The sequence below is a fragment of the Galeopterus variegatus genome, unplaced genomic scaffold (assembly GCF_000696425.1).
Source record: "Galeopterus variegatus unplaced genomic scaffold, G_variegatus-3.0.2 Scaffold5066, whole genome shotgun sequence".
Classification (NCBI taxonomy): domain Eukaryota; kingdom Metazoa; phylum Chordata; class Mammalia; order Dermoptera; family Cynocephalidae; genus Galeopterus; species Galeopterus variegatus.
The window spans coordinates 32155-50377 of NW_007731177.1; the positions used below are offsets into that span (position 1 = coordinate 32155).

Here is an 18223-nt window from a genome sequence, read left to right on the forward strand (position 1 = left end):
AGTGGGGCTGAGCCCGCAGCCCCGCCCCCCGAACCTGAGGCTGCCGCGCCGCCGGGCGCCGGGCCTCCTCCGCCTGTGCCTCCGCCCCAGGAGCTGGAGCCAAGCGGGGAGCCCGGGCCCCGCTACCAGGCCCGGACCATGCATGTCCACCGAGCCCCGGGGGGCGCTGGGCCTTCGGAGCCTGAACACCCGGCCGCGAACACCCCCGGCGCCGTTCCACCGGCCTTTCCTGACTCGGACCCTGGAATCTCCGAGCCCGGACTGCCGCTGCGCAGGGGCTTAGGCTCGACTCTCGGCGGCCCCCTGGATTCCCAGTTTGCCGGACCCTCGGACGCCAGCCCGGCCGCTGCTCCAGGCCCCCGGGTCTTACCCTGCGGCCCCAGTCCACAGCACCACCGGGCCCTGCGCTTCTCCTACCACCTGGAGGGCTCGCAGCCTCGGCCTGGTGAGTGATCGGCAGAGAATGGGAGCCCGGGCCACGGGCCTGGTACTGGGAGCGGGTTTTTATGGGAGTTCTTATTCTGGGCCCTCTGAGCCCCACCTCGGGGTCGGTCCTCTCACCCCAGCCCTTCGAGTCTCCTCAATCCTCACCCCCTCCCTTCATCCCTTGGCCTTTCATCCATCCAGCCCTCTCAGCCTCTGTCCCACATCTACTGTCTGTCTCTTGTGCCCCTCAACCCCTCTAACCCCCTTCTCTTCTGTCTGCTGAGGCTAATGGGTGAGGGAGCACTCCAAGAAAAAGGGGCAGGATTGCAAGGCAGCAATGGGATCTGGTTGGGGGGACTGGATTTTAGTTGGGGGGATAGGAGAAAAGGAGTCGTCTCCCATTTGCCAGGCACCTACACTGTGCCAAGCTCAGAGAAGTTAAGTAACTTGCCCAAGATCACACAGCTAGTATGGAGTCAGGATTCAAAACCAGATCTGAGTCCAAAGTCTGTGGTCTTTTTGCTTCCCCACACTGAGGCTGGAGACCATGAAAGTAATGCCAAGCTTTCTGCTTATGTGATTTTCTCCCATACTATTCAGCAGCCCTGGAGTACGACTGGAAAAAAAACAAAAGAGGGATGGTGGATTGATCCAAGGTTGGGGTTTTACCAGGTGTGTGTGGCAGGAGGACAAGGGAAGGAGGGAGTAGAAGGTGCTGGTAAGAGAAAGGTAGAAGAGGTGGGCTTTGGGGATCAGGCTGGAGGAGAAGATTGGAGGGGCTGGTAGGTAGGGAGACAGCAGAAAGGTCAGCGGGGACAGAAGCCAGTTGTAGCAGAGCTGGAGAGCTGCAGGGGCATGAGGTTATTCCTGAGGAGAAATCAGGATGATTTCTAGGGTTTGCAGAGGTGGAGCAGCTCCTAGGTCAGGCTGGAGCCACAGACCTGAAGAGGCCTTTGTGCTGCACAGACCTGAGTGTCCGAGGAGCCCAGCAGGGCCTCCCCCATCTGGGGACATTCTCATGTGGGCCTGAGCCCAGGAGCCATGGAGGAAGAGCAGTGCACGTCTGCCCCGCCTTCCAGTGGGACTGAAGTTTTTGAGCCTCTGGGGGCTCCCAGGGCTCACATCCCAGGCTCCACAGGTCTTGGGACTGTGGCCCAGCACCAGGTAGCAGTAGTGAAACACAGAGGGCAGGATGTACCTTTTGCCGCCATTGCGACCTTGGGCTAGTCATGTAACCTCAGGGAGATTTCAGGAGCTTCCCTGGGTGTGGGATGGAGATAACCAGCTGACAACAGGCCTTTAACGCCCTGCCCTGCACGCTTCTGCTGCTGGCTTTCCATTTCCTCGACAGACACTGTGTGGAGCAGGCTACTCACTCACTTTATAACTTCTTTCAGATCCCAAAACCCACCATAAGCACTCCCACCTCAGGGCCTTTGCATTTGCTTTTCCCTTTGCCTGGTAGCTTTTCCCCTAGCTCTCCACCTGGCTTGCTCCCCATCTTTCATATCTCAGCTCAAATGTCACCTCCTCCAAGAGACCCTTCCCTGACCGCTTTAGGAAGGGCCAGTTGGGAGTCTCCATCACAACTGCCAGCGTGCTTCCATCTTTGCACTTAAGACAATCTGAAACTATCTTACTGTATGTGTCTACTCGTTTATTGCCCCTCTTACTCTCCTAGAATGTGAGGGTGAGGGGATTATATCTTTTGTGCTCACTGTTGTATTGCCAGCAACTAGTGCAGTGCCTAGCACTCAGTAGGTGCTCAATAAATCCTTGCTGAACAAATGCCTGAACAGATACTAAGGAAGCACAGAGTAGGTCCTGAGAAACTATTGCCTAAGAGAAAGTCACTGAATTCCTGCCCTCAGTCTGGGAGTACTCAGTCTCAGATACTCTTGGTCTGGTACTCAGTAGCTGGGCAGTGTCTAGACCCCTGGTGTCTGGCCCCTCTGATCAATACACGATGGTGATTCTGAGTATGCCTTCCCACTCCACCAATGCGTCCAAATTACAAATCACAAAACCCTTCTTAAACCAGACCCCACTTCCCCAAATAAGCCACACAAAGGTCCCAGGATACTTTTCTTCAATGAAGTCCCTGCCTCTGTAATTGCATGGTGAATGTCTTTTTTTTTTTTTTTAATCCAAGAAGAAGGGTGTCAGGGAAGGACCTGACCTCCTATCCAGTCCTATCCAACCATGCCTAACTGATTCACTGTGTGATCCTGGGCAAGTTACTTTCCTTCTCTGAGCCTCAATTTCCTCATCTAGAGAATGCCATGAGAAGTCTATGAAATACTGGTTGCAAAGCCTGCAGTATAGCATGAACCCTCAGCAACCAGGAGTTAAAATAATAATAACAGAGAAAAACTTTCTGAAGAGGAGGTGGAGGAATTACTCAGGCCCTGGCAAGGCAGGCGCTGGGCCATGTGATTCACAGCAGCATGGGTTGTGAGAGGCCCGCCTCCCCCACTGCCCAGTGGCCCAGAGGTAGGCACAAGTGACTTGCTTCTCTCTCCACAGGACTCGCCTATAATTGGCCCAAAGAGGGCAGGGTTGGTGGTTGTAGGGTGTGTGTGTAAGAGAGAGAGAGAGAGAGAGAGAGGGTTTCCTGAACTTCAATTAAAGGGTTGAAACATTTTAGTCCACATATTAAGATTTCCGTGTGCCTGCTGACTTCCTCCCTCAGACTGCTGAGACCTTTATTGAATCATCATCCTTAGGGCTCAGTGGCCTCTGGTGGGGTGGGACTTTTTAAAATAATGATTATTCTTATCCATGCGAAGAGCCTTGAATTGCTTCAAAGTGCTTTCCCTTTTGGTTATCCTGTCTGATTCCTGGTGGGGGAAGGGACAATAGTTATTATGCCTATTTTCCAGGTTGATAAAACCTAAGGCCTTATTAGGTCGCTGGGATAACCCAGTGAAGTTCCAGAGAGGGCCTAGAGAAAGTCAGAAAGGGGTTCCCAAATATAGGTTTGCTCTATCAATTTGGGGAGAATCCTACCCTTTTCCTCAGGGTTGAGACCTAATGAGGCCTAAAATGTCCTTCCAGATGCTGGGGGTTGGGGGAGCTTGGGGCTGACCTGAGCTCAGTCAAAGGAGTTGCACCTGATGTTAGAGTCTTTTCATGGGTAATGGGGGAAACTGAACCAATTAAGGGAGCAGCAGGAGGGGGAGACGGGGGCATCTTCAGAGACTACAGGAGTTAAAATTGGAGCTGGAAAGGACCCTTAGACACTGTCTGGTTCTAGGTTTCCCAAACCAAGTGAGCATTAGAATCCCTTGTTGACCTTAAAAGAAAAAAAAAAAAAGTGATTCCCAGACTCCTTCTCAGAGTGCCAGAATCTTGGGGTCACGACCCAAAAATCTATTTTCAAAAGCTCCCAGGTGATTCTGATGCACAGCTTAGAGTGGGAACCACTGGTCAAGCCCATTTTCCAGTTGGGGCAGTAGAGGCTCAGGCAGTGATTTAGCCATGGCCCTACACTGAGTCGGCTTCATTAGGGCCTCCTCCTTTGAAGCCCTCTCCCCAGGGCCTTATGTGGGCCTCCCTCAACTCACTCCCAACCTCAAAGGGAGACACAGGATCTAAGATAAACGGAGTGAGTCAACCTCTCACCCACATCCACACAAACACTGGCTACCTCGGTTTACCCTCTATTTCCAGCTCTCATGAACAGCTGCCATTTGTCAGTTTAAGTTGGAAGGCAGTTGCAGTTCTGGGACTCTAGGCAGAGGAAACCCTGGCATCAGTAGTGCCCATCGCAGGACCTGGTCTAAAGGAAGGGCTCTGGAGGGGCATCAGCAAGGGTTGTAGAGCCAGAGGGGAACACGGAGGGCAGCCCAGTGAGGAGATTTGGCGGAAGCAAAGGCACCAAGACATGGGGCACCCAGGGGCAGGACTGGCATTAGGACAAGTGGAGCCATAAGGCTGGCAAAAGAGACTTTCTCCTGAGGGCAAAGAGGAACTATTGAAGGTTTTATTAACAGGGGAATGATGTGGTTAGATGAGGGTATTTGAAAGCTCCCCATAGCTGCATATGAAGAATGGATGGAAGAGTACAAGAGTGGAAGCAGGGAGACAGGCAGGTGGGTGTTGCAGCCATCCCAGCAACAGGTGATGGTAGTTCAGGTAGCGCAGGCAGGAGTGGAGGGTAAGATATGTGAGATGTTTAGGTGCTAACATGGACAGGCCTTGGTTGTGGCTTGGATGTAGAGGCCAAAGAAGAGAGAAAAGTCCAGGATGGCTCTGGGTTGTTGTTGTTTTTTTTCTTCAGCGGCTGGCCCATATGGGATCTGAACCTGTGACCTTGGTGTTAGAAGACTGCTGTCCAGCCAACTGAGCTAACAGATCAGCCCCTCAGGTTGTTTTCTGAAACCAACTACAGTAACCCAGTGGATGGTGGTGGAGCCATCTACTTGCAAGAAAAAGAGCAGTTTGGGGGAAAATAGTGAGTTGTGTTTGAGACCTGTTGAGTTGGAGAGGCCTGGGGGGACATCCAGGTGGAGATGGCCAGCAGGCATTTGGCTGTAGGATTGGAAAGCTCAGGAGAGAGGTCTGGGCCTGAGATGTTTGTTCACCACCAACACAGCCCATGGACCATGCAGCGGCTCATGGGGAGAGTGCATGGTTCTGGGGGCCTGTCCCATCCTTGAAGACAGACAGTGAGGTCAGAAGAGTCACATCCAGGTGGATCATTCATTACCTGCCTAAACTTTGCCTTTTTTGGTAAGGGCGGGAGAGCAGTTTTTAAAGCATATTTGCATGAAGCTGAAACCCATTTCACATACACCCAGGGTAGCTGGCTGTTGCAAAGACCTGAGGGAGTACTCCTGGAAAGCAAATCAAACATTGGTAAAGTAAATTTGTGCAGCTCCCTAGATGTTCTTCCTGTTGAGGGCATCATGAGAGGCCATAGAGGGGTTTTGCTTATGGAAAGAAGAGGGGGCTAGGGACAGGAGGAGGCGGTGGGTTCTGCTGGGGATTTTTGGAGAGCAGTAGTTTGAGATTCCAGGAGTGTCTGGGAAAAGACCCAGATTTGGTTCCTAGTCAGCTAGGGCCTTCCAAACAAACACAACAAAATATAAAGACTCCAGGTAGCAGGGAAAAGGACTTCCCTAGACAGGACTAAAAATTTGAAGTTTTCTAGTTGCAAATGGTTGGCACCCCCACTACGTGGCCCTTTTCAGGGACGTCTGTTCCTGGGGGAGGCTGAGGCTGCCTGCTCCCCTAAGTGTGAATGGCAGCTAACAGTGCCCCAAACAAACACAAACCATGGGTTTCTGGGGGCCAGTTAGCTAAATGCCTTAGGCAGATGTGGAGCTGGCCAGACGCTGGCTGGGAGGGGCTAGGACCTGTCTGGAATGAGAGCAGGAAGCACAGTGTGCCATTGGCTAACCCCGCAGAGTCCAGTTCCCTCATCTGGAGAGAGCAGATATCCCTGGAGCAGTGCGTCCAGCCTCTCGGACCTGGAAGGCATCATACTTCTAAAAGGTGCCTCAAAACACACACTGGGCTGGAGACAAGGCTGCAGGGCAGTAGCTGAAGGAGCCTCAGCACTCCTGGCTCCACTGTTGGTTCACTGTGGCTCCAGGCCTCCCTTCCCCTTTTGGGGCCTTAGTCTCCCCATTTGTAACACCGCAGACTAGGTCATCACATTTGTTTGGCATACAATATGGCATCAATAAATACTCAATGAGCAAATAAGGGAGAGTGCAAGAGGGGAGGAAGGAGGACATTTCATTATTTAATGTTTCTATTGCATGCCTGCTATGTGTCATGCCCTGTGCTGGGTGCTAGGTGAGCAACAAGACAGGCACAACCCCTGTCCTTATGGAGCTCATATCTAGCAGGAAAGATACACTACAGGTAATTCCAAGCTCAGATGCTGCAGAAACACATGGGTGGGGGGGGGGGTGCAGGGAAAAGAGGGCACTTGCGTTGAAACCTGACGGAATAGGAGCCCAGAGGTAAAGAGAAGCAGAAAAGTTGTTCAGATCATGGGGACAACTTGTGCCAAAGCCCCTGGCGGAAGAGAGCACTTTCGAGGAACAGACAAGAGGCCATTGTAGCTGGAGGGTGGGGGTGGGGAACTGTTCACAGCTTAGGCCTTCCTTGTCCCTGTGCTCAGGAGTTTGGAGTTCACCCTGAAGGCAAGGAGAGCCCTTCACAAGGCTGAAGGGATTGGAGGGGGCTGTGTTTTCCAAAAGCTGGCTGTAGTGTGGAGAATGCCTTGTAAAGGGCTCTGAGGATGGAGGCAAACCAGTTAAGAGGCTGGAGTTGCGGGGGGAGGGGGCGGTGTATAGAGATTGAAGTACTTGGGGCTTGGCTGGCTTAGTTGAGGGAGAGGGAGGAGTCGGGGAGGAAGCCTGGCCTAGGTCTTGGGCAACTGGGTGGCTGGAGTTGCCAGTCCCTGGATGAGGAAGGCAGGAGGAGGAGCAGACTAGGGGCTGGGGTAGGGGTGTGGCTTAGGATGCACTGCATCTGAAGAGCCTGAAGACAGCATATCTAGGTGACAGCGCCCTACAGGCAGCGGCTGTGCCTCTTTGGGCCCCAGAGGAAGGGCAGGAGGGCGAGGACCACAGGTGTGTGGCTGAGGCCGCGAGGGCACAAAAGGCTCTGCCCGGTTTCAGCGGCGTTTAGTCCTCCGCGGTGCTTCCCCATGGCCCCTGCAGGGAAGGGGTTAAGTCACGGAGGGAAGGCGCCTGTGGAAAGCGGGAAAGGCGGGACTGGTAGGGCTGGCCCCTGGGAGCTGCAGCTGGCATGGAAACCCTTCCGCCCGGGCCTTGTAGGCCTGCGCGCCGCCGCCGCCGCCCACGCCGTCGCCTTCGCCTTCACCTTCACTGTTCCCCCTCCAGCTTCTTCCCGGCTCCCTGAGACCGAAGCCGGGCCTCCCTACCTAATGCATTCCAGGTGGAGGGCGGCCCCTCCCCCACCCCGCGGGGAGGGGGCAGGGACGGCGCGGGTCTCTCACTTTGCATCTCAGGGAGAGTCTTCCAGCCTCACTCACTTCTCGCTCTGCAGAATTCCTTCAGGGATCTCTGGTCTCCTGTTTCTGGCAGGGGCTGGCAGTGGTGAAAGCCCACAACACCCAGCTCTGCTACCTTCTAAAGTTTCATGTGATCTTGGGCAAGTCACTTCACCTCTCTGAGCCTCCGTTTTCTCATCTGTAAAGTGGGGTTGTAATTCCCACCTCCTAGGGTTGTTGTAAGGAATAAAGGCCAAAGGAAAAGCCCACAGCCCTCAGCATGACACACTGTAGCCAGGTTCAACAAATGGCCCCTGGCTGCCCTTTTTGGCCCTGACCCTTTGCCTTCTGACCCTGCGTCCCTTGCTGACTCCAATGCCCTATGTGGAGCCCATGCCTTCTTTGTCTCTGTCTCCCTTCAGAGTTGTCCCTCCCTTTTTCTGTCTCTAGCTATATCTATCTCTGGGTCTCTGCAGTTTCCTTGTCTTCTCCCTCCTCATCTTTGTCCCAGTGTCTTTCTCTATCATCTGTCTTACCCCCTCAAGTCCAATTCTCACATTTGACCAGGCCTCTGGTGGTTGGGAGGGGAGATGAGTGGGTGTTGGGGTTCCTGGAGTCGAGGCAGGGGTCAGAGGGACCACACCCCTACTGGCTTTGTCCTCTTGGGGAGGGGAATCCCAGCCAGCGTGGCAGCCCCAGCACTGGTAATTACTGCCCCCAGTACTCCCAGCTGCAGCTCCACTCCCTTCCTTTCTTGTCCTCTGAAGTCCCCAGCTCCTCCCAGGGGTGGAGCTACTACCCCCTATCCTTCTCTGGCCTCTGGTGCAGAGAAGCAGGGAGGAGGTGGCTAGGCCCTCTCAGTAATCAAGAGACTGGAAGAGGGATGGGCTGTTTGTGCTCTCATGTGGCTGTGTGGTTTGAGTGTGTGTGTGTGCGTGTGCACATGTGCCTGGCTGCCTGTTTGCCTTTGTCCCCGTGGGTCTGTTTTGTGTGTGTCTTAGTGTTCTTGTTTCTGTATGTCCATATGTATGTTTGCGTGTGTATCTGTATATATCTGTGTGTGTCTATGTGTGTCTTTGGGTTTCTCTGTTGCGTGTTCCCTAAGTTAGATGTCACCTTGGCTCTATCTAAGCCCATGTTGTGGGGAGAGGGGGGTACGGCTGGCCGGTTAGCTCAGTTGGTTAGAGCCTGGTGTTGATAACACCAAGGTCCAGGGTTCAGTTTTCGTTCTGGCCAGCCACCAAAAAAAAAAACACAAAACAGTAAACCCATAGGGGTTTCCCAATGTTTCTGCAGGTCTCTGTAGATCTTGTGTCTGTCTGTCTGTTTCTGTACTTGTGTCTGTCTTTGTGTGCTCCCTTTTGGTCTGTGTCTTGGTGGTGGTGGTTGGTGGTCTATGTGTGGTGAAAGGATAGGGGTGTGTGCCTGCCTGCCTGAGCCTTTCTTATCCCTTATTTTCTGTTCTGGAGCCTTCTTGCAAACCCAAGACTCTCTGTCCTTCAAACACATGCTTCACCCATACCCCCTCATCAGTATCCACACTTCTGTCCACTTTTCTTCCCTTGTCCATCTATACCTGAAAAAAACACACCTCATCCTGAAGAGCTCAACTAAAAACCACCTCTTTTAGAAAGTCTTCTCTCCTTCCCTCTCCAAATGTGATTTCTTTCCCAACTCAGCAAACATTCACTGAAGATGTGCTCTATGACTCTGGACACAGACACACTTGGGATCCAGTCCCAGATCAACCACTTGTAGCTGTGTATTCTCAGGCAAGTTATTTTGCTTCTCCGTACCTCAGTTTTCTTATCTGTAAAATGGAGCTAATAGTTCACAGGGTTGTTAGGAGAATGCCTTACAGGAAAGCATCAGCACAACACCTGGCCCACAGTAGGTGTTCAACAAACAGTCGAATCCCCATACCTTATATCCTCTACTAAAAAAGTGAACAGCTTGAGTTCCAGAGAGTAGAATCCAGAAATCCAGCTTTTTATGTGAAATCTCCTAATTTTAAAAACAGTGAGCAGGCCAAATTTGTAGAGGGGCATCCTGTGCAGGACAGAAGGTGAACTGAACCAGACAGAAGGCAGATTCCAGTTGAGGGAACTCCTGAAAACTATTGCATGAGCCAGATCCTGACCCTGCTCAGGCCCAGCAGAGACTGAGCCGTTCCATGGGGTGGGAGAGGAGACTTCCAAGGCTGCTGCCCAAGAGTCAGAGCATGCAGATAGGGCATAAGGTAAACAGCAGAAGTAGAAGAAGCCCTAAGGACCATCTAACTCAGTTATTACAATGTGATGGCCCACAACTTGAATTTGGCCCACAATTTGGCCTGCTCCCTGTGTTTAAAATTAGGGGATTTCACATAAAAATCTAGATTTCTGTATTCTCTTGAAATATTGGAAGATCTGATAATACAGGGCCCCATCACCGCAAGGTCACAACTGGATGGAGGGGAGGGGCTGCTATCTCTACTTTAGGTGAGGCATGTGGTCTCCAGTTTACCCTAGTCCCCACCATTTCCTATTGCCTTACACTGTCCTGTTCTACAGAAAGTTCCTCACTTTACACACGGGTCCACACTTTACAGAAATGTCCTTTGCTTTATAGAAGGGGTCTCACTTCACAAAAAAGAGTTCTTCCATTTTACAGACAAGACTTCTGTTTGGTCAGAGTTCTTTATTTATAGACAGGTCATCCATTTTACAAAAGGGTCTTTATAGAACTCTCCTCACGTTGAAGAAGCCTCCTCTATTTTGCAGAAACTTCTTCCCTTTACAGAAAGGACCTTCTTTTTTTTATCAAGGAGACCTCCATTTTATAGAAAGTTTCTCCATTTTGCAGGAGGGAACACTCTTTAGGAAGCTCCTTACTTGCCAAAATGGCTCCCACTTTCCAAAAGTGTCCTCACTGTATAGAAGGAGCCTCCATTTTTCTGCAGAGTCCTTAGGTTCAGAAGATAAGTAGACTTCAGGGAAGGAACCTCTGAACTACCCAGAGGATTCCTATAAACAGCTCCTCCTGCATGTTTCACACTTGAGAGAGCTTTGTGTTTGAACTTTCAGAGAGAACATCTGCCAGGCCAAGCAAGGCCTGGGTGCAGTCTGGCCTTGAAGGTGGAGTGGGGCAGCTGGCCTGGAGCTCACATTCAAGGGACAGGTGGGAAGAGGTGGGGCATTTATGCCTTTATCCCCTGCTTTTTTCTCAAGCTGAGGGACTCTCCTTCTCCTCACAGAGCTGGCTTCCCAAAAGGCACTATCTTTTTTGCTGTTCTTTCTTCTCAACTCCCTCTGTTCCCTTTCCCCACCCTACCCCACCCCCAGGAATTCCAGTTGTCCCTGGGGCCTACCTCTCAGCCAGGAAAGCCAGAGATTTGGGGGGCTGGAGGGAGAAGTTTGCATCAGCTGTCAGGAGGGCTGAGTGCTAGGGCTGGCTAGCATCTCACTGATTCCTCACAAGGAGCAGCAGACACATATTCTTCCCATTTTGCAAACAGGGAAAATGAGGTCCAGAGCTATAAAGCCATTTGTCCCAGGTCACCAGGGAGTTGATGGCCAAGGTCCAATCTGAGGCCCTAGTAACTGTCTTGAGATTAAGCCAAGATTACAGCGGGGAGAAGGGAGAGGGGATGCTGCTGGCCAGGGAGGGGGAAAAGCAGGCAGCTGAAATTCCCAGGAAGATGTGAGGGTGAAGGGTCTGGTTCCAGTGGTTAATGGGCAAGAGGAAGAGTCCTTGTGCCTCAACTAGAGGCTGGATCTGCTCTGCCAGTAAACCTGGAAGCATGTGCTCAGGGCATCTGCCAAGCAGTGGCACGCAGTAAAACCAGAAACAGTTTTTGGAATGACTTTGCTATTTCAACAACAATAAGTTGTCATGGACAAATTCACAACTCAGCTACATTTTTTGACATATTTTACAGTTTTGTCTGGTTTGTATTTGGAATTGAATTTGAATGGGGGCGGCAGGGACCAGGGCATCTTTTCACTGCCCTGCTGCCCCTAATAGGAATCCCACTCTGATCTGCAGAGCTGTCGTGGTAAGGGGCTGGATTCTGTGCCCATCTCTGGCTGTGTTGGCTTGTGTTTCTCAGTGGCTTTATGTTGAGTTGCAGCCTGCGGCCTGTGGCTTTATGTATGTGTGTGTATAGTTTTGTGACTTTGTGTATGTGTGTTTCTGCTGGTTTTCAAGTTTAACCCACATCATTCTGTGTGTGTGTGTGTCGGGGGACTCTATGCTCTTTCCTTTCTTTCTCATTGACTCCCCCAAACCAGAGGACTGCTGTTATTATCCTATTTTCCAGACAAGGAAACTGAGTTTCAGATAGATGGGGAGGTTTGCCCAGGGCCACAAAGCTAGTAAATGTGATGTTGGGATATAAACTGAGGTCTGTGTGATACCTAAGCCACCTGTTCCTAATTCAGGTGCTGCAACACCTTAATCAGTGATCATGATGACACCACCCTTGTTGGAATAGTCAAGTAACCTGGTTTTTAAATTATTGACTCTGTTTTTTAATAAATAAAACCAGATTTAAGGTTATCCTTGAAATAATGTCACTGTCATGAGCATTCTGGTGCCCATTGCAGGGAAAATTGTGTAGAGCCTCTAGCTTGCCTGAGGCTTAAGAGGACAAGAGCCTGAGGTTCCCATGCTGTCTGGGAGGCATGGCTCTGCCTCATTTACTCAGAAGCTGTCCCTGACTGGGGCTGTCAGAATTAGCCCAAAACAGTATGATTACTTGAATTTCAGATTTACAAGTAATTTTTTAGCATAGCATAATAAATTTTTGGCGTAAGTATGCATGAGACGTGCTTATACTAAAAAAGTATTCATTATTTATCTGAAATTCAAATTTAACTGGGCATCTTGTATTTTATCTGGCCATCCTGTTCCTGACCTCTCCCTCCCCTGTGCTTCCCCAGTCCCAACAGTCTGACCCCCTTTTACTTCCTGAGCCACCACTTAGTTTATCCTGAATAAGAGTCTCTTGCCTTTGAGATTGGGAGCTCCCTGAGGATAAGGGATTGCCCTTCCAGCCTGGAGAGGGTGGGGAAGGTGCGCCCTGCACCCCACCCTCACAGCAGGGCTGGGGCAGTGCTCAAGCACTCCTGGGGTGCCCGGGGTATGCTACTCATCATCAACAAGAGATGTCTGAGTGACGATGGTGATTGTGTGTGAACACATTGTGCCAAGAACATTGCACATGGACAGGTGAACAGTTCTGTAGTTCTCTCTAGGGTCTTTGAGGGCTGTGCACAGTTGGTGTGTGGCTGGGTACATTTTCACAAAGTGCTATAAGATTTGGTGGTATTACTTTAGGTGTGTGAGGGGGGCTCCTTTGTGGCTTCTGCTCTAATGGGCATTGGGTACTCTGATAAACCCAGTGGTGCAGGGACAGTGCTGGTGGAAGGTCTTGTCAGGTGTGTAGGTGTGGGTGTGAGTATGTGTATGAGAGGGAATGTTCTGGATTATCAACCACCAGAAAAATGGGCTGGTGAAAACCAATGCAGGATCTAGCTGGGTAGGAATAGGATGGGGCAGTGGGAAGGGCTATGGTTTCTGGGAAGGGGGAGGGAGACTCTACCCTGGGAGCTCCTCAAGGGCAGGGATGGGATTTTCTCATCCTCCAGCACAGAGTCTACCAGGCTAAGAAATATTTGGGGAACCAAACTAAGCTGAGGAATGCCAGAGAGTTCAGCAGTGTCCTGAGGGGCCGCAGAGGCCTAGCTGAGAAGTTCCTATTTTCCCATGGGCAGTGGGGAGTTACAGAATGTTCTTTTCCAGGTAAGTGGCATGATCTGAGCTGGACTGTAAGAAGGTTCATCCAGCCACCTGGAGGGAGCAAGACCTGGGCCAAGGGAACCACTGAGGAACAACCTAGGAGGAGACAGAAATGTAGGCAGAGAGACAAGGGAGGGGGAGTGCTGAAATAGGAGAGGGAGGGATCTTGAACCTTTTCTCCTTAGTGGAACCCAGCCTGGTTCTTGGCCAGGCCTAGCCTCCTGAACCGGAACCCTGTTGTTCATCTCCCTGTGGACGGGGCTGAGGCTTTCACTAGCCTCACTGCAGCTTGTGACTTTCTGAAGCACTGCAGTCCACCCCTGCCCCTCCTGGTTCCCCTCTTTTCCACCTTGCCCTCGGACAGCAGGGTTAAGGAAGGAGTCCAGTCCAGGACCAGTCTGCGCTAAAGTCTGCCATTGACTTGCTGTGTGACCTTCGGCAAGTCCCTGCCCCTCTCTCTGCCTTTATCTCCTCACTAGAAACTGGGCTGACAATCCCTGCCCCTCTCAGCTGGTACTCCAGGGTGTCCCAGAATCTTTGAATTTCATTCAGCTCCCTATTCTGCAGGACTGCCTGCAAGGAGGTAGAGAGAATGGAGAGGCAGGCCCATGTGTGGGTTCTCAGGTGAGGTGGGTGAGGAGGGAGCATAGGATGGGCCAGGACAGCGCCATGGAGGGTGGTATGGTCACCCCACCCCAAGGCCAGCAGTGGAGCAGAGGGAGGGAAGACCCAGCCAGGGGCCCTGCTGTCCTGCTGCAGATGGGGCAGGGAGGGCCTGCCCAGGGGTTCTCCCTACTTTGAGGTGCCAAGACAGGGCCAGGTGGGCTCCTCTAGGCCCAAGGAGACAGACAAGGGGCCCCTGAGTCCCTGGTGCCTCTGTGTGTCTATCTGGGGGGAGGGGGGTACTCTGCATGGCAGTGTGCCTGGCTTTTCTCACTGGATCTCTGACCCTGTCAGCCTCTCTCTCCATCTTTCACTTTCTCTGGCCATCTGTTTCTCCAACTATGACTCTACCTGTGCCGCCCTCCATGTGATTCATCCTCCTCAACCCCACACCTAGCGGGAGGGCAGGGCAGGACCAGGCCAGGATGTGCTGAGCAGGGCAGAGTAAGCAGCCCAGCTGAGCCAAGAGGAACACCTCCTTCGTCCTGGCTGGGCCCTGCCTGCTCAGGTGGGAAGGGAAGTGAGGAAATTACACCCAAAGTAAGGTACGGGGTGGGGGAGGGGTGCTGTGCCTGGGGCCTGGGGTACCATGTTCTCTCAGGCCTGGGAAAGTCTCCTGGCCTGAGTCCCCTGGTGCCTGCCTGGCTGGGCTGTAGCCAGGGTGGGGTCAGGGGTACAAGGAAGCTGCTGGAATCTTGTGGGTTGGGCTACTCCTTCCTTCCAGGACTGAGAGACCTAAAATCCCCTATGACTCTGCCTGTGTGACCCTGTAAGGGACAGCATGGATGTCTCTGTGTGTGTCCCAGCCATATGATTTTGCATCAAAGGCCACATGTGACACTGTGACTGTTTAGACCAGGAGGAGGCAAGTGTCCCATGTGTATGTATCCCTGAGCCCATGGCTAAGACCAGACCAGGGACACCATGGACATGTTTCATGAGTGTGCTACATTATGCCATGTATCTGTAATTGTGTGTCTGTGTTTCTGAGTTTGTAATAGTTTGTAACTTTATGCTATTTTGCCATTGTGTGAGGTTGTGTCTGACATGGTATAATTGACCTTTTGTAGCTATAGTCTTTGTCTGTGTGTAACCATATTTGCAGGTGTGCAAAGGCATATTATGGTGTATATGACACACTATGGCCCTCCAATTGTGAGACACAGTGTAAATGACAATGTATATCTTTGTGACTCAGTGGAACCATGTTTAAGGGGTGTATAACTGGGTATACGATGGTATGTGTTTGGACTATTTTTGTGTGAGGCTATGTGAGATGGTAAAATTGCCATTGTGTGACTGTGCATGACCATATGTAATCATAGCGAGGTTAGGACTGCAAGTGTGACCTTGTATGACCCCACAGTTACGTGAAACAGTGTAAAAAGCACCACATATTTTTGTTACTGAGTGAGCACATTTGTGACTAGTCATTTATGAGACTGCGTGACACAGGGTAACAGACCATTTGTGGCTGTGAGTAAAAGTCCATGTGGCTGTGGCACAATGTAACTGACACCATGTGCCATTGGCACCTCTGGGAGCTCTTGAGTACCCCTCACTCTCTTGTCCTCATGCCCGTTTGCCTGTATCTCTGCCTACACAAGGGCTTTTCATGGCTCCCTTCTGCCACAGGATGGACATCTGGCTCCTCAGCCTGGCATCCAAGGCTTTTCCCTCTCCTCTGGCCCCACCTGACTTTTTATATCAACTGAGGAATTCCCACAGCCCCCTGCCCAGCCAGGACCGCACGAGCCCCACACTCCTTCTCTTGGGACATGTCATCCCTGGGGGGGTCCCCCACTGCTTCCCAGACCGAACAAATCTTCTCTAGTAGGTGTGACTATCATCTCCAGGGCCAAAAACAGAGGTGGGTTGAGGGGACCTACAGTGAGGGAAGAGGAATAGTACAAAAAGGCCTCCCCTTTTTCTGAATTTTCTGATTGCTGTTTTAAAGTTCCTGTGACCTGAACTCTGGATGCTGGGTGTGTTTGAGGGGGGTGGGGGAGCAGTGCATGGGGGAAGATGGATGTGGAAGTAGAGGAGAGTGGTACATATTGGTGAGAAGCTGGGATTTAAGAAGCAAAACTTTTGCTCATGAAATACAACTTCATCATTTTTAAGCATACCCAGCTATACAAAATTGTAGACAAGAAAGTTCAGATATCCTCAGAGTCTTAAAAAAAAAAGGGTGAAGAATGGTTTATGCTCAGCAGACCCATGGCCTGCTTGCATAAATAAGGATTGCAAACACGTACACAAACTTTAGGGTGCTCACTCTCACCCCAGCCTGGTTAAACTACCTAGTAATAATGCCTGCTGACATTCATGGAATCAGTGCACTAATCACAAAGAACTCTTATTTGTTGATGACAACAGCCAGCCCTAGCCCTGGGCCTGGCTCCTGAGGGCTGGGGTAGGGGCTTACCAGAAAAGTGGTGTGGCCAGGAAAGGGGCCCAAGTCAACCCAACACCTCAGATACCTGCTAAGACATGCAACTCCCCAGTCTCCTTTTTGGTAAAATTGGTTGCTTCACACCCAGTTTCTCCCTTTCTGCAGGGCTGCACCAGGGAAACCGGATCCTGGTTAAAAGTTTGTCCCTTGACCCTGGCCAGAACCTTGAGCCTCATCCGGAAGGCCCCCAGCGGCTTCGCTCAGACCCAGGCCCCCCAACCGAAATCCCCAGCCAGCGTCCTTCACCACTGAAGCGGGCACCAGGCCCAAAGCCGCAGGGTAAGTGGTTCCAGAAAGCAACAGAGAAATGGACCAGAAGAGGGGACAGAGGAGGGGAGAAGTTAGCCAGTGGCAGAAGAGAGGGCTTGTTGGAAGGACAAGGAGGCATACAGGTCTCAAGGGCAGTGCTACCTACCCAGCTGGCAGAGGGTGGTGGCCTGAGGCTAATGTATGCATACTGGGATCTCACTTCAGGCCTGCTCTATGCCTACCTCAGGCAAAGGTACAGACTGGGGTTTATGGAGGAGGGTATGGTCTGGCTATGACAGCCACCTCCAAACCCAGCTCATTGGGGTCTTCTCGCTGTTTCTTCCCTATCTGTTCTCCAGTCCCACCAAAGCCCAGCTACTTGCAGATGCCCCGGGTGCACCCCCCATCTGAGCCCATCCCCCCTCCACCATCACGCCCGCTGCCAGCAGACCCCCGAGTGGCCAAGGGCCTGGCCCCCAGGACAGAGGCCAGCCACAGTTCTGCAGCAGTATCCTCACTGATTGAGAAGTTTGAAAGGTGAGTCTGGTCCCTGGGGGACCAGGGGTGGGGAAGGGTGGACCTGGGACAGGAAGGGATAGTCATAGGAGGGACCTCTCAGTCAAGCTCATATCCTGCCTCCATGTGTGTCTGCCACCCACCTCAGAGAGCCTGTGATTGTCACCTCGGATAGGCCAGCCCCTGGCCCCAGCCCAGGTCCCCCAGAGCCAGCCATGTTGCCACAGCCACCCCCACAGCCACCAGTGCCCCAGCTCCCCGAGGGTGAGGCCTCCCGCTGCCTGTTCCTGCTGGCTCCTGGGCCCCAGGACGGAGAGAAGATGCCCAACCGGGACAGTGGCATTGACAGCATCAGCTCACCATCTAACAGCGAGGAGACCTGCTTCGTCAGTGATGATGGGCCCCCCAGCCACAGCCTCTGCCCTGGGCCCTCTGTCCTGGCCAGTGTGCCTGTTGCTTTGGCCGATCCCCACCGGCCTGGCTCCCAGGAGGTTGACAGTGACCTGGAGGAGGAGGACGACGAGGAGGATGAGGAGAAGGACAGAGAAATCCCAGTTCCCCCAGTGGAGAGACAGGAGTCTATGGAGGTACTAACCCATGTGCACCAAGAGGACTGTGTGGAGAAACCAGGAGCCTGGCTTTTATGCTTGGTTCTTCCCCATCTCAGTATTTCTCGAAATATAGGGCATTGTTTCCATTTTCAAATTTAGTTTCCCTGGTCTCCTGGTAGTAAGTACCAATAGCAAACCCCTGCTCTTTCCCCCAATCACTGTGACTAGCAATATGACCATGCACAGTTCCAAATGCCCACTAAGAAAGTTGTTCTATCCTCATCAGAGAACCACTAGCTAAACCTCAGTTTTTCCTTCTTGAAGATAGGCTTCCTTGTTGGAGATCCTTAATGTCCTGTTCCAGCTAAATTCTATGACTCAGTAGCTGTGTGACATTGGGCAAGTCTCTTCCTTCTCTGCTCCCCCACCACAAGCCTTATTTTCCTTATTTGTAAAACAGAAAGCCTCTCACATCCAGAGAGACTTTCCGACAGCTGGAGATTGGGCACAAGAGCTAGAGCCCCACAGGGACCAGAGGCTGGGGCATGAAGGCTCAAGATAGCAGGGACCCCTTTCTGTGCCCTGACAGCCTAACATTTCTTCAGAAGG

The 18223-nt window shown here is 52.0% G+C and overlaps 1 protein-coding gene across 1 annotated transcript in view; it reads left to right on the plus strand.

Moving 5' to 3' along the window:
• Positions 1-40: 40 nt before the first annotated feature.
• FGD1 (FYVE, RhoGEF and PH domain containing 1) overlaps positions 41-18223 on the plus strand; it is a 37560-nt gene continuing 19377 nt past the window's right edge. The window contains exons 1-4 of the mRNA XM_008588841.1: positions 41-445; positions 16404-16577; positions 16907-17084; positions 17212-17650. Coding sequence (XP_008587063.1) covers positions 139-445; positions 16404-16577; positions 16907-17084; positions 17212-17650 — 1098 coding nt within the window. The 5' untranslated portion in view covers positions 41-138. The remainder of the gene's footprint in view (positions 446-16403; positions 16578-16906; positions 17085-17211; positions 17651-18223) is intronic.